This window comes from Peromyscus californicus, unplaced genomic scaffold (assembly GCF_007827085.1).
Source record: "Peromyscus californicus insignis strain IS unplaced genomic scaffold, ASM782708v3 Scaffold_14__1_contigs__length_90479793_seg_2, whole genome shotgun sequence".
Classification (NCBI taxonomy): domain Eukaryota; kingdom Metazoa; phylum Chordata; class Mammalia; order Rodentia; family Cricetidae; genus Peromyscus; species Peromyscus californicus.
Window position 1 is genome coordinate 73,237,218 of NW_026294436.1, and position 13,183 is coordinate 73,250,400.

General features: G+C 43.1%; 1 protein-coding gene across 1 annotated transcript in view; it reads left to right on the forward strand.

Annotated features, from left to right (window-relative positions):
- Ush2a (usherin) overlaps positions 1 to 13,183 on the forward strand; it is a 706,426-nt gene that overhangs the window by 158,224 nt on the left and 535,019 nt on the right. The window contains exon 13 of the mRNA XM_052737975.1: positions 8,405 to 8,588. Within this exon, the coding sequence (XP_052593935.1) occupies positions 8,405 to 8,588 (184 nt within the window). The remainder of the gene's footprint in view (positions 1 to 8,404; positions 8,589 to 13,183) is intronic.

Genomic DNA, 13,183 nt, shown 5'->3' on the forward strand with positions numbered 1-13,183 from the left:
TGTGCACTGGAAGGCACGTTAGAGCCACATTGGTTTTAATACGCCATTCAATAACTTGAGCAGAGGTTAAAAATGCTGCTTAACCTCCATTAAGTATTTTTAAAATGCGTTAATTTAAAATTATTTGTAGTGTGTGTATAAAGATGAACGTACACATACCCACACTAATAAATACAGCACTAAATATGTTTCCCCTGTTTTTTTTTTCTCCAGCTCTGGATGACCTCGTACCATCCAGCAGCTGTGCTTAATCAGAGGCCAGACTGAGAGAGGCAGGGGAGGATGTCAAGCCATCCTGGGCTAGTGACCCTCCCTTGTCCTTGAGAACCAGAGGCAGAGAGGGTTTATTGAGGGCGCTGCAGCTTTGAAATACAATAAAGCCTAATTTATAAAAGAAATGGCTTCTTGTGACATGTTGGGTCCTAATAGAACAATGCCTCATGCTTTCTCCAGTACTTACTTTTGCCTCTTATTTTATAAGTCACATAGACTATTAGAGAGTAAAACAAAGTATCTTGTTTCATTAGGAAGCATATCCTCCTAGCTAAATGATGGGCTCATAAACCAGAATATTATGAAGACCCTGCTGATGGAACTGGAATCAAATGACTGACGTTCTAGTCAATGTTAGAGCATCAGTAGGTGTTGAGATCCGATCATGCCCAGATCTTCATGAAAACAAACAAAAAACAACAACAACAAAACCTTTTGCAGTTAATGCATTTTTCCCAGCAAGAATTTAGTCTCAGGATAGGCATCTCTTCCGTGACAGATTGACAGAAAACAATCTTACCTTGGAGAATCTGGACTACACTCTTTGGAATGTGTGGGGGGAGGGTAGAGGAGAATCATTATTTCAACTTCAATTTAGAAAGAAAAATCTCCTTTCTGTGAAAACTTTATAATAACAGTTTCTATAATGAGAGTGCAGAATAACTGCTGAGTATTTACTGAGTACCCAGCTCTGCCTTGGAGCTTTACCGTGAAGTCTGTGGAATATGCATAGTATTTCTATGATGGGGGATTCATTCTCTCCCCTCCTGGTTAGGCAAAGAGAGTGGAATTTAACAATAGAAGAGGCATTTACATGTTCTGAGAATCTGACCCCAGAATGAGTGCCCTCAAACCATGGAACATGTTTTTAAAATTGTCTTAAATATTCATTAAAGAACCACTTGAGGCTGCTTTAAAATACATATAGTTGCAAATATCTATAAGCTTCTCTCATCTTCAACTTCCCCTCAACATGATTCTGGCTTGTTACTTTAGGCCCTGGGATATCTCATTGGTTGTGGAAAATTCAAGTAACAGGCATGGAAAAGAAAGTAACACACTCATGGGCTGCCCAAGTGAGCCGATTACACAGAGCTGAACAGCAGGCTCTAGAAGTGGGGTTATCTCCATAAACTAAGTTGGAAGAATGTCTAGATTATCTCTGTGGCACAGGGAAGATACTTGGAAGTGTGCATTTGATAAATACCAAAATGTAGTAGAATAAGAACAGAATATAAAAGTTTGTTTTGGGTTATGAGAATGTGTGTGTGTGTGTGTGTGTGTGTGTGTGTGTGTGTGTGTAATCATTATAATCTCCTGGATTTTATCAGATATTTCAGTATTTGCATTTTTTTATTGATTTTGTACTTGATGCTTAGAAAATATGCTATGACTAGGCATGATGGTGGATACCTTTAATCCCAGCACTGGAAAGGCAGAGACAGGCAGTTCTCTGTGAGTTCCAGACTAGCCTGATCTACATAGTGAGTATCAGGCCAGCAGATGCTACATAGTGAGATGCTGTCTTTAAAAGCAGGGAGGGGGGGATAAAGAGCAAGCAAGCTTCTAAGAGACTTACCAGATGCTCACACAGGTAAGAGAGCTGAGCTTGTGTAAAACAAAGGAGTCCAGTAGAAAACTTAGGGCATCAGCTTCCACCATGCCCTTTGTTCTAAAAGCAAGAGGTTTTTTTGAGGGCAGACATTTTCCATCTCCAGTTCAACCCATCAGATTATTTGTCCAAAGTTAAGTTTTCCATTCATTATGCTGATTCTTACACACCCCTTTCTACATTCCCTGATAGGCTGGACCATTCTAACAAGTCACTCTTTTGTCTCACAGATGGATAGTGACCATCTTCCCTCTCATAGGGAAAGAAATCATTTCATGCTTTAAGGGACCACAGAGATTGATCCAACCATCAACCCGGCCTTCCCTCTGTCCACTGAGCTGTCCACCATGTCATTGCTGTGTCCATTTGTCAGCTGGCTCACCTATTTAATATGGTGCTATATACCAGGCCCTGAGCTCCTTTAAGACACAAATCACAAATACACAAAGGCCTGGTTCTTCAGCTAGGGGAATCTAGTTTGTGTAAGGACAAGAAAAATGTAGTGTAGAAGAGACCAGTGGATTCTTGAAGGATAGGGACATGGAGAATTTAAAGGAGGAAATCTGAGCTGGGTTTTAAGAGTCTATAGCAGCTGGAAACGTAGCAGAGGAACGAAGATTTGCCAAAAGAGGAAGTAAATGTTCAACATTTGCAACATGTCTAATTTAATAAGAGCACTAATTGCCTCAAATAACGCTGAGATAAGTGGTGGTATATTTGTACTCCCGTGAACACTGGGTTAAAAGTATGGAAAATGCTGTTAGCATTATTTTTATTAACAATATCAAAATGAAGAGAAGCATTAGTATCTTGATTTGAAAATCGCCTCCATTGGCACTGCATCCAGACACCCTGATTATTGAGCCCTTCCCGACACAGATTCCTTCCATGGGCATCATCGTGTCCACAGTTTAAGGCACAGAGTACCGTCTCCTAATGGCCTGTAATGAGTGCTGAGCCAAGCGCTGCCCTCCTTTTCTGAACATGGCCCAGAGGTTAAGTTTGTTTTCTTTCTCCCGTTTCAGGACCTTAGCAGAGCCTAGTTGTTCATGGTCCCCAGGAGGGATATTGCTAGGAAATGGGCTCTCGTTTATGCTCAGGACAGGTGCTGTGCTGTGCAAATAGCCACGACAGGAGATGATACCCACAGTCTTGCTAATAATGCAGAGCTCTGTGGGTTCCATGAGGCCCTTTCAGGTGCAGCGCCGTTATGATATGAGGTCTGCTTTCCTTGAACTGGAAGACACGTTGTCTTCTCTCTGAGGCTTGCTTTGCTCAGGACCGAGAGTTGGCTGAAATAAGAGGGGAAATGATGTGCTTTACCAGCTGGTTTGTGCCTGCGAACTCTCAGCTCCACACAAAACAAAGATAGCACACTGGCCTGATGGCTGTGGTTAAAAGGGCAGTATAAAGACATTTGTAAGGGAAAACAGTCTCATAAATATCAGTTAAAATGATACAGATGTAAAGATGTGGACCATGAAGCTGAGCTAATAGAGTGAGGTCAGAGATGTATTGAGTCGAAGAAGGAATTAAGGTCAGTTATCATTAAGCCACACTCAGGAGTGGAAGTTTAAGCAGGAGGGGAAGGGGAATGTTGTTTTCTATAGCTGGGAGCCATCAAAGGAGAGGTAATGGTCTAGAATTAGGCACATTCAGGTGAGGTGACAAGCAGTCTGTGAGCAGGAAGTTCCCTGCGTCATCCTAATTGAACTGCTTAAAAATAGGACTACTAAACCACTGGTGGGAGTAACCTTTATAATCAAGCTCCTGGGAGCAGGCGCGCTCACTTCACAGCAAAGTCCATCCTGGCTGCTTCCTGGAAGCCCCCACACTGTGCCTCCTCTGGTGCTTTGTGCTTTTGCATACTTCCCTTGGTGGTGATTGTCCTCTGCTCACATTCCGAATATTTTTCTATGCAGTTCCTTACTCTCTAAGATTTGAACTACCCAATCTTCTGTACCAAAATGCACTCCCATTTGTATACCCAGACTTAGCTAAGAAATCATTTCTTCTTGCAAAAATGATCCTTAATTGATCGAGAATTCTCTGTGACTGGAAGCTATTGCAGTAAGTCCAAATTAATGCTAAGTATCTGTGCTAATGGGTAATTTATCCAAGTTGGAGAGCTGTTAGTACCTTCATGATATCATCCTCGTGAATTTAAGGAGCCAGGCACCTTCCTCCTCAGCTACCAAAGACAAGGCTTTGGGATTTGTGACTTGGACAGTATGATGAACCAGGCACCCGAACAGGTATTAGCTGATGCGGCTACAACCTATTCCTGCAAGTGGATATAAGGACAAATAGAGACAGATAAATCATGTGATCTGGATATAAATTAATATGAAAATGATGTTGTCTGTGCCATCTGTCTGGCTCTTCTAGATCTTTCAATTTTTCCTTTCACTCTTGCTGAACGCATTTTTTTTTTTTCTGCTTTTGGGGCTAAGAGCACAGCTAGGACCCAGGACAAGGAAAACAGACTAATTTTGTGACTTTAGGATGATGGTTTCTTCTTACCTAGACCCTCAAGTGTGTGTGATATTTGACCTGTTATCTCTGCTTTTCCCGATAGAATAGACAACATGGGACGCGTTGGTTTTGTCTTTCAGCTTCTCCTCTTCACTAAGACTAATATATCTCAGAACTGAATGATCAGAACACTTTTACAAGTTCCGTCATCCACGACTTTACTCAACAGATGGTTTCCTGTGATCCCTCTCCCTGTTGCCGCGGTTCAATTCCCGGTGGCATTTTGTGTGTGCTTGTGTGTGTATCTCAGTAGGTATGTGCATATGTGCATACACATGTATGTACATCACACTACACCAAGAATCTCTATGTTCCCATATCTGCTCCACCACTCAAATGTCTAAAGCCTTTCTGCTCATTGTTGTCATCCATCTTCTGGGTCCAGAAGATTTTAAAGAATTCCAATGTGATTGTGAGTCCCACTTTTTTTTCTTTTGACATAAGAAAAGGATGTGGATTGTGGAATAAAAGTAAAATCTTTAAACTGAGCATGTGTATGTGGTGTGTGTGTGTGTGTGTGTGTGTGTGTGTGTGTGCGCGCGCGCGCGCACGCACGCGTGGACTCATGCATATTTTCTGAGTGTAGTACTTGTGGAACTCACTGAATCTGCCTGTCCATTTTTACATCCTCATCAGTGTTTAGTGAAGGCCTACTATGGGTAGGAGAGGGATCGGTGATTTATGCAGATGATGTTCTGGCCGTGATGAAGGTGACAAGTCTGATGAAAATTAGATTAATTATGTGTATCTGGGCACTGGTGGGAATCAGCAGGATGCAGTGAAGCTGTCAGAGGCATGCCTGAATTGGCCTAAAGAAATTTCTTCATGGCTTCGAGGAGACCTGGCTTATCAAGAAATGAAGTAAGCAGAGGAGGTAGGTGGAAACCGTTGCCATGGACAGAGCGACCCCCTCACAGAAAGGCCATCAAGGGTTGAGAGGAGAAAAAAGTGTGTCTGCAGTGCTCCTGTTGGGAGACGATGCTAGAGACGTAGTCAGAACTTGACTACAGGGTGGGAAGCCATGGTAGCAGTTTGCTTAGGTTTTGATATTTTTCTTGAAGGAAATAAGCCATAAAGTAGTGTAGCTAGAGTTTTCCTGCCTGGCCCACAGTCAGGACAAATCTCTCTCACCTGCCAATCCCACAGCTGCTCAGACCCAACCAAGTAAACACAGAGACTTATATTGCTTACAAACTGTATGGCCGTGGCAGGCTTCTTGCTAACTGTTCTTATATCTTAAATTAATCCATTTCCATAAATCTATACCTTGCCATGTGGCTCGTGGCTTACCGGAATCTTCACATGCTGCTTGTCATGGCGGCGGCTGGCAGTGACTCCCTTCTGCCTTCCTGTTCTCTCAATTCTCCTCTCTGTTAGTCCCGCCTATACTTCCTGCCTGGCCACTGGCCAATCAGTGATTTATTTATTGACCAATCAGCAACACATTTGACATACAGACCATCCCACAGCACTTCCCCCCTTTTTTTTTTTTTTTTGGTTTTTTGAGACAGGGCTTCTCTGTGTAGCTTTGCGCCTTTCCTGGATCTCGCTTTGTAGACCAGGCTGGCCTTGAACTCACAAAGATCCACCTGCCTCTGCCTCCCGAGTGCTGGGATTAAAGGCGTGCGCCACCACCGCCCGGCCCCCGTTTTCTTTTCTTAAAAAGGAAGGTTTTAACCTTTACACATCTCCAAAGTCAGCTTGGTATATTTGGGAATTTGGGCGTAGCTTCTCTTACTACTTCCTGCTGGAAGGGGGCGCTGTATCTCATGGGGACATAAAGAAAATTTTAGGATCATGGAGTAGTCCGTGAGGGTGTATTGTCTGAGCCAGTTGCCTTGAAACAGTTCTGGATGTTGGATCATCTGGGCCTTGGTGTCATCGGAGACCTTTCAGGGGGTCTTGGCTGGTCAAACCTGATGTATCTTAATCTGGAACAAATCCATAGCCTTTGGCTTTCTGTGGAAACAAAAGCAGAGCCTCCTTTCCGAAGCAACATATCCTTACATCCAAATTTTGAAGTCAAGGTACCTTTAAAATATCCATATTGGTTTAACTCAACAGCTTTTATGATCAAATGTTTTTCTTCAGTTACGAATATCAAAGAGAACATAATCCAGATTCTCTGTGTGTTAGCCATCTTTACATGGCTTATTTTTTATATTACCTTGAGCCTATTGCTTTAAACTGCAGCATTTTAAGACTGAAACGGAGCTGTGGCTGCTGGCTCCGCCCACTTCACCTTCCCAACATGGCAGTGGTACGTTTTCCGCCAGCTCTGGGAGCCATCAACTTTCAGAAATAGTGGGTCTATGCTTCTATTAAAGCAGCATGTATCCCAGAAACCTCTTTTTTTTTTTTTTTTTTTTTGTACTAGCAAGGGCTAAATCCACCACACAGCTTAATGTGCCACTTGCAGAGGCCTCATTCCTGCCATATTGCAGGTTGAGCACGCACGCCAGGAACCCATCATAGTAGATAGTATAGTAGCTCAAACACGCAGGCTGCCACTAGCTTGAAAGAGACAACTAGGAACTGTTTTTAGCTCTGTTTTAGAATCTTTTTACTCAGGTTTTAGATGGAAACTCTTGCCAACACATTGGGTGCCATTTGTAGCTAGAGTTTTCCTGCCTAGCCCACAGTCAGGACAAATCTCTTTCACCTGCCAATCCCACAGCCGCTCAGACCCAACCAAGTAAACACAGAGACTTATATTGGTTACAAACTGTATGGCCATGGCAGGCTTCTTGCTAACTGTTCTTATATCTTAAATTAATCCATTTCCATAAATCTATACCTTGCCACGTGGCTCGTGGCTTACCGGCATCTTCACATGCTGCTTGTCATGGCGGCGCTGGCAGTGACTCCCTTCTGCCTTCTTGTTCTCTCAATTCTCCTCTCTGTTAGTCCCGCCTATACTTCCTGCCTGGCCACTGGCCAATCAGTGATTTATTTATTGACCAATCAGCAATGCATTTGACATACAGACCATCCCACAGCAAAGTAGTTTGAAATAGAGGCAAAAGACATTAAAAAGTCTCCTTTGAGAAAGGTTGTTCAAGCTGCACTGTGGGTCAGGCAGGGCTCACCAGTGGGTAAAGTGGCTCCTGGAGTTGGGCAGGCTGTGTCTGAAGCTGGCTTGTGTTACTCAATAGTTCAACCTTTGAGGGGAGTCTGTCAACCCTCCTAAGTTCGCTTTCCAAACTACATAAAGGATATAGTAACGTCTAAGTGAGCGAATGTGTGTGAGTCCCCCTCTAGAACACTGGCTCATGGTATATGCTGTGGAAAAGCTGGTGGCAGCCTTCCTAGGGAGGTGTGAGGGGACAGTAGAAGATTTGAAGTCCTTGGGAGACGCTGGTGGTAGGTCTTGGTGATTAACAAAGTGTAGATCACATGTGAGGTAGACAGTTAAAGGGGTGAGAATTTTAACAATACTCATGATCAATTATATCTCTCTGGTACATAGGATACACCATGGCCAACTTGGTAACAATTTGGATCTGAGTAGAGGAGTGCCACCAGTTTTTAGTGGAAAGTTCTTCAAATCAGCTTAAATTATTTTTATCATGAATGAATTAATTTTAAACATGAATGTTTTGTCTGCATGTATGTATGTAAGTCATATAGATGTCTAGTGCCCAGAAAGGCCAGAAGAGGGTCTCAGATCTGCTAGACCTGGAGTTTGAGATAGTTGGGAATTGTATACGAGTGCTTGGAACTGAACCCAGGCCTCCTATAAGAGCAATGAACACTCTTAACTGCTGAGCAACCTCCCCTCCACCTTCTGCACTAAATTTTCATGTAGATGACTGCTTGTTTTTAGTTGTAATTAATATACTCATTAAGAAGAGCTCTAACTACTGGTATCGTAAGACCCAGGGATCCCATAGGAGTCTTTGGGTTTTGAGTGCTATCAAAACACTATCCTTTTTAGAGGAGACTGGACCAAAAGTGAAAATGAAATTTCTTTCTTATCTCTAGGCTTCTACATTTCCCCTGGCCATGCTGCTGGCTGTCTACCATGCTTATGCCACACAGTTGGAGCAGTGAGCCGTGTCTGTAACAGCGTCACCGGGCAGTGCACTTGCCGTGACCCCTCCACCACTGGGCGGAGATGCTGCCAGTGTCAAGACCGTTACTTTGGATTTGATCCTGAGACTGGAAGGTAAATCTTCATATGTATGGATAACAAAATGTCGATTTTTACCATTAGTTTTCCTTATCAACAAGAACTTTGGCAATTTTCAAACAAAAACTTCTATAAAAATATTCTTTTGGTAAGTATATTTTTGATTCTTTGATATCTTGCCTACTAAACATAATGGTTATCACTCTGTTCTGTCCTTCTGAACTCCCTCGATACTCTTCCAGAATCACCAAACACTCTCTTCAGTGACAAAGAAATATCTAGTATCTTATTTGTTTCAACTGCATGAATATCTGAGTGAGTGAGTGAGTGAGAGTGTGTGTGTGTGTGTGTGTTTCTGCAGGTGGAAGCTGGAGGTCAACCTTGGGTATTACTCCAAGGAGCTGGCCTTTATAATAAAGGTTCTCCAACTGGCTTGAACTTGCCTATTAGTCTAGGCTGCACTAGGGACCTACCTGGAACTACAACTGTGTGCCACCATGCCTGTCTTTTGTGTGGGGTTTCTGAGTCTCAAACTCAAATCCTAATGTCTGCACAGCAAGCATCTAATCACCTGGACTACCTCCCCACCTCAACACTTTTTCTTAAGAGAAAAACACTATTTCCTTTGGTCTATCGTAATCTTTGCCATTGAATATTCTTGAATTCAAGGCTGCTTTTGGTGGAGTCAAATCCTGATCTCTTTTTCTCTATTTACACCCATTGCACCTCCCCCATCAGCTTATTCCAGGACTCAAGCCTGCTTCCAGAAGAGTACTCTGTCCTTTGTCACTCTGCAGGATGTCTGGCTAGCACCGGAGTGGGAGTCTCTGGGTTAGAAGGTAGATTGAAATGTTAATATCAACCGATGAGGAGTAGAAGGAGACAAGAACAGTCCGAAGAGCTTACAGTGTTAGAAGATGCTGAAGCCATTTAAACCTTGAATCTAGTGAAATTAGTGGTCAGTGGAAAGGTAGAGTTTAGCAGATGTGGGAGAGAAAAGATCTAGACAAGTATGGATTTAAAGCAAAATTATTCATAGCAAGTATTATACAAATTAAGTTGAATATTTCTGCTTATCAGCTGACTCTTCTTATATTGACTCAGAGAAAGAGCAACCTTGATAAAACCACACATTATTCTTTGACAAGAAACCATTTTCCCTACATCCACATTGCTTTCATATTTATTCGTCTACATTTAATTTGTGGAATACTTGGAGTATTGCTGTAGTTTGGATCTGAAGATTCATGTTTTAAAGGCTTGACCCTACCTCCCTGCCTTTGTGACATGGTAGGACTTTTAACAGTTAGGGCCCAGTAGGAGGTAGTCATCCCCAATGGGGAACTGTCCTTGTGGGAGATGGTGGAATCCAGCCCTTTCCTCTTTGTATTTTTTTATTTCCTAGACATGAGGTGAGTGTTTCCTGCCTCACACTCCCCTGCCAGGGAGTGTCATGTGATGTGTTACTGAAGCGTGATGTGCCACCATAGTGTGATGTGCTACCATAGTGTGATATGCCACCATAGGAAGTGGAAAATAACCTCTGAAGCCTTGAGCACAATAAACCTTTACTCTCTGTAAGTTGTCTGGGGCATTTGTTATAGCGATGAAAAGCTAATTCAGGGATAGATAGTCCATTTCTTTCCTTTCATCTCTAACAATATTCCATCAATATTCCAATCTATGAAAATGCCCACACCTGCTGAAGTTCTTCTGTGTCTAGTATTGACCTACTCTTTCTATGTCTCAAATCGTCCTGATTCCAGAAATGCTGTGCTGTGAAGAGGCGACATTGTTCCAACTCTGTCATCCCAGAATGACCACTTAACCTGTGCTTAGACTTCACTGAATGTTTGTGCTGGTATCCCTGCCCAGTCCTGTGTTGACCAGCTGTGCCCATCTTCACAGTCTTCTGCTCCTACACCAGGACAAAATCACCTTCACTCTTCTGTCAGGCTCTCTCCCTTCTGCAGGGCTGTTGGTCAGGCCTAGGCTGGTCCTCTTAAGGCTGCCCTGGGCTGACAGGACTGAGGATGGGCTTGTGCTGGCTGGCCCCACAGCTTTGCAGCTTGCATGTGCTCCTCGCCACCCTGGTTTCACGCCCCTTCAGATGGTAGTTTCAACCTCCTGGTCCCCTCCTTGTAGATTACTCAGCCCTTCACTGTGCAGAAGAAATGGCAACAGAAACAGATGACTCCAGATTGTCGCTCCCCCTCCAATCTGTCTGCCTTTTTATACCTTCTTAATTTTTACCTAGTCGTAGAAGAAAACATTTTTAATGGCCTGTTTTGAGTGTGATCCCTTCTTGAGTTTTGGTTTTTGTTCCTTTCTTACCTTCTCATCTTCATCCCCCCGTCCTCCTTTCTGAATCTTGCTTCATCAACTTTTCACTCTAACTTAACAATTGCCTCTTCACTGGGTAAGACTGCAGACAGACGCTGTCATCTTCCAGCATTTCTGGAATCAGGACGATTTGAGACATAGAAAGAGTAGGTCAATACTAGACACAGAAGAACTTCAGCAGGTGTGGGCATTTTCATAGATTGGAATATTGATGGAATATTGTTAGAGATGAAAGGAAAGAAATGGACTATCTATCCCTGAATTAGCTTTTCATCGCTATAACAAATGCCCCAGACAACTTACAGAGAGTAAAGGTTTATTGTGCTCAAGGCTTCAGAGGTTATTTTCCACTTCCTATGGTGGCATATCACACTATGGTAGCACATCACACTATGGTGGCACATCACGCTTCAGTAACACATCACATGACACTCCCTGGCAGGGGAGTGTGAGGCAGGAAACACTCACCTCATGTCTAGGAAATAAAAAAATACAAAGACTGCCTCTTTCCCTTGCTTGGCCTCACCCTGTTCTAGAAGGTCTGAGCATTATTGTTTGATTTCTCACTCTTCTGCTTGCTCATATTTAAGAACAGTTTCTTGCTTCTTCCTATTCATGTCTTCCCATCTGTTCCTCAGCCCCTATACTTTGTGCATACAGTAGCCAAACCTACATCACCCAGACAGCCAAGGGCTAACAGGCTTGTTTTTTAGTAGTGTCAGGGTGGAGCATGTGGTCTTCCATGTGTGTAAGCAAGTGTTCTACCATTGAGTGATATCCATAGTCCCCTAAATGACTCATGGAATTCTCATCTCTATCAAATACAAAGTATATAACAAAATAGAGTAATTGGAAAATAGGGTTGCCCTGGAGGGGATGACAGAAGTGTCTGGGATGCTTACAAATGAGTCATATTAGAAGGATCTAGGAGACCTGTTGAAAGGTGAAGTGGATCACCTGCTGTTCTGGAGATCAGTGCACTGATATGTAATTTAAACCTAGCAAATCTGAATGGGGACAGCAAGATTAGCTAGTCCACTTGAGATATTTATTACTCTGCAGTCTGACCCTCTTAGAGTTTATGAGGTTAGGGGTATGATTAGGATAACAAAGAAGAGAAATGGAGTGAGGTCTCTCAATGTCTGTGATGAGTACCCCATGGAAGCCTGAAAAGTCCCAGATGGAGGAAACAGGCAAGAGTCCTGTAGACTACACAGAGAACAAGAAAGCAGTTAGAACAGAGGCAAACCTGAGACTTGGGGAATTGGGAATAGGAAAGATACCTGGGAAGGGCAGAGATCATGGAAGGAAGCCACAAAGTTCCCCCAAATGGAAGGTCAACTGGACACAAGGGAGACAAAGGACAGCATCCTGAAAGGATGACTGGACACAGGCAAGGCCAGAGTGTGTAGCCTGCTGGGGGCCATGCCAGGCCGGTGAGTACCAGCACCCCTTGAGACTGACTGTATGAGGAAAGAGGTGCGGATCAGGCGAGAGGATAACCAGATAACCCTGTTGTAGGGTCCCTGTCATTATCAGGTCGGAACCAGGACAAAAGCTCTGGGAGAAAAGCTTTTGCTTTTGTTTTTGTTTTTGTTCTGTTTTATGCCTAATTTGAAGGTGATGCACAGCGATAGAAAGTCTATTTCTAGTGTTACACAATTAAAAAATACCTCCAGGGTGTTTATTGTCTCTGGAAGATGAGAGGAACTGTAGATGACTCCTCTTATACCCAGGTTGAAGACAGGATAGGGCTGGGTGGGATATATGCACCAGGACATGGATGCTTCAATCAAAGACAAGAGAAGGGCTGACTCCTGTTTGCTGCTCGTGACTCATCGTTTTCAATGTGTCTTTGATTTAATTGTCATTATTGGTAAAATAATCTTTTCCTTTGCTGTCCAAGACCCTACTTCTCTGATCGGCTCTCTGTTTTGCTGTTTGCTCCTATGCAACACGCCTTTCCACCGACTCAGCTCAAGCCTTGACATCAGCCACTACATTACTTATCATTGACTGTTGTTGAGTATATGGTCACCTCTTTAGGTCTGTGCCCTGTACACCAATTGTTTGATCTTAACACTAGTATATGGCATGCCCTCATTCTCTTGACTAAAGGGATAAACAGGTTTGTGTGTGTCCCTTTAAATAAATGGTGCTTTAATGGGATTCAGAGCCTTTCAGTCTGAACATGATAGGACATAATCCATATGCTAACACTGGAAAGAGCTGTGGAAGCTCCTTCACAAAGAAAAGAAAACAATGAAACTCCCTGTCCTAGAACACCA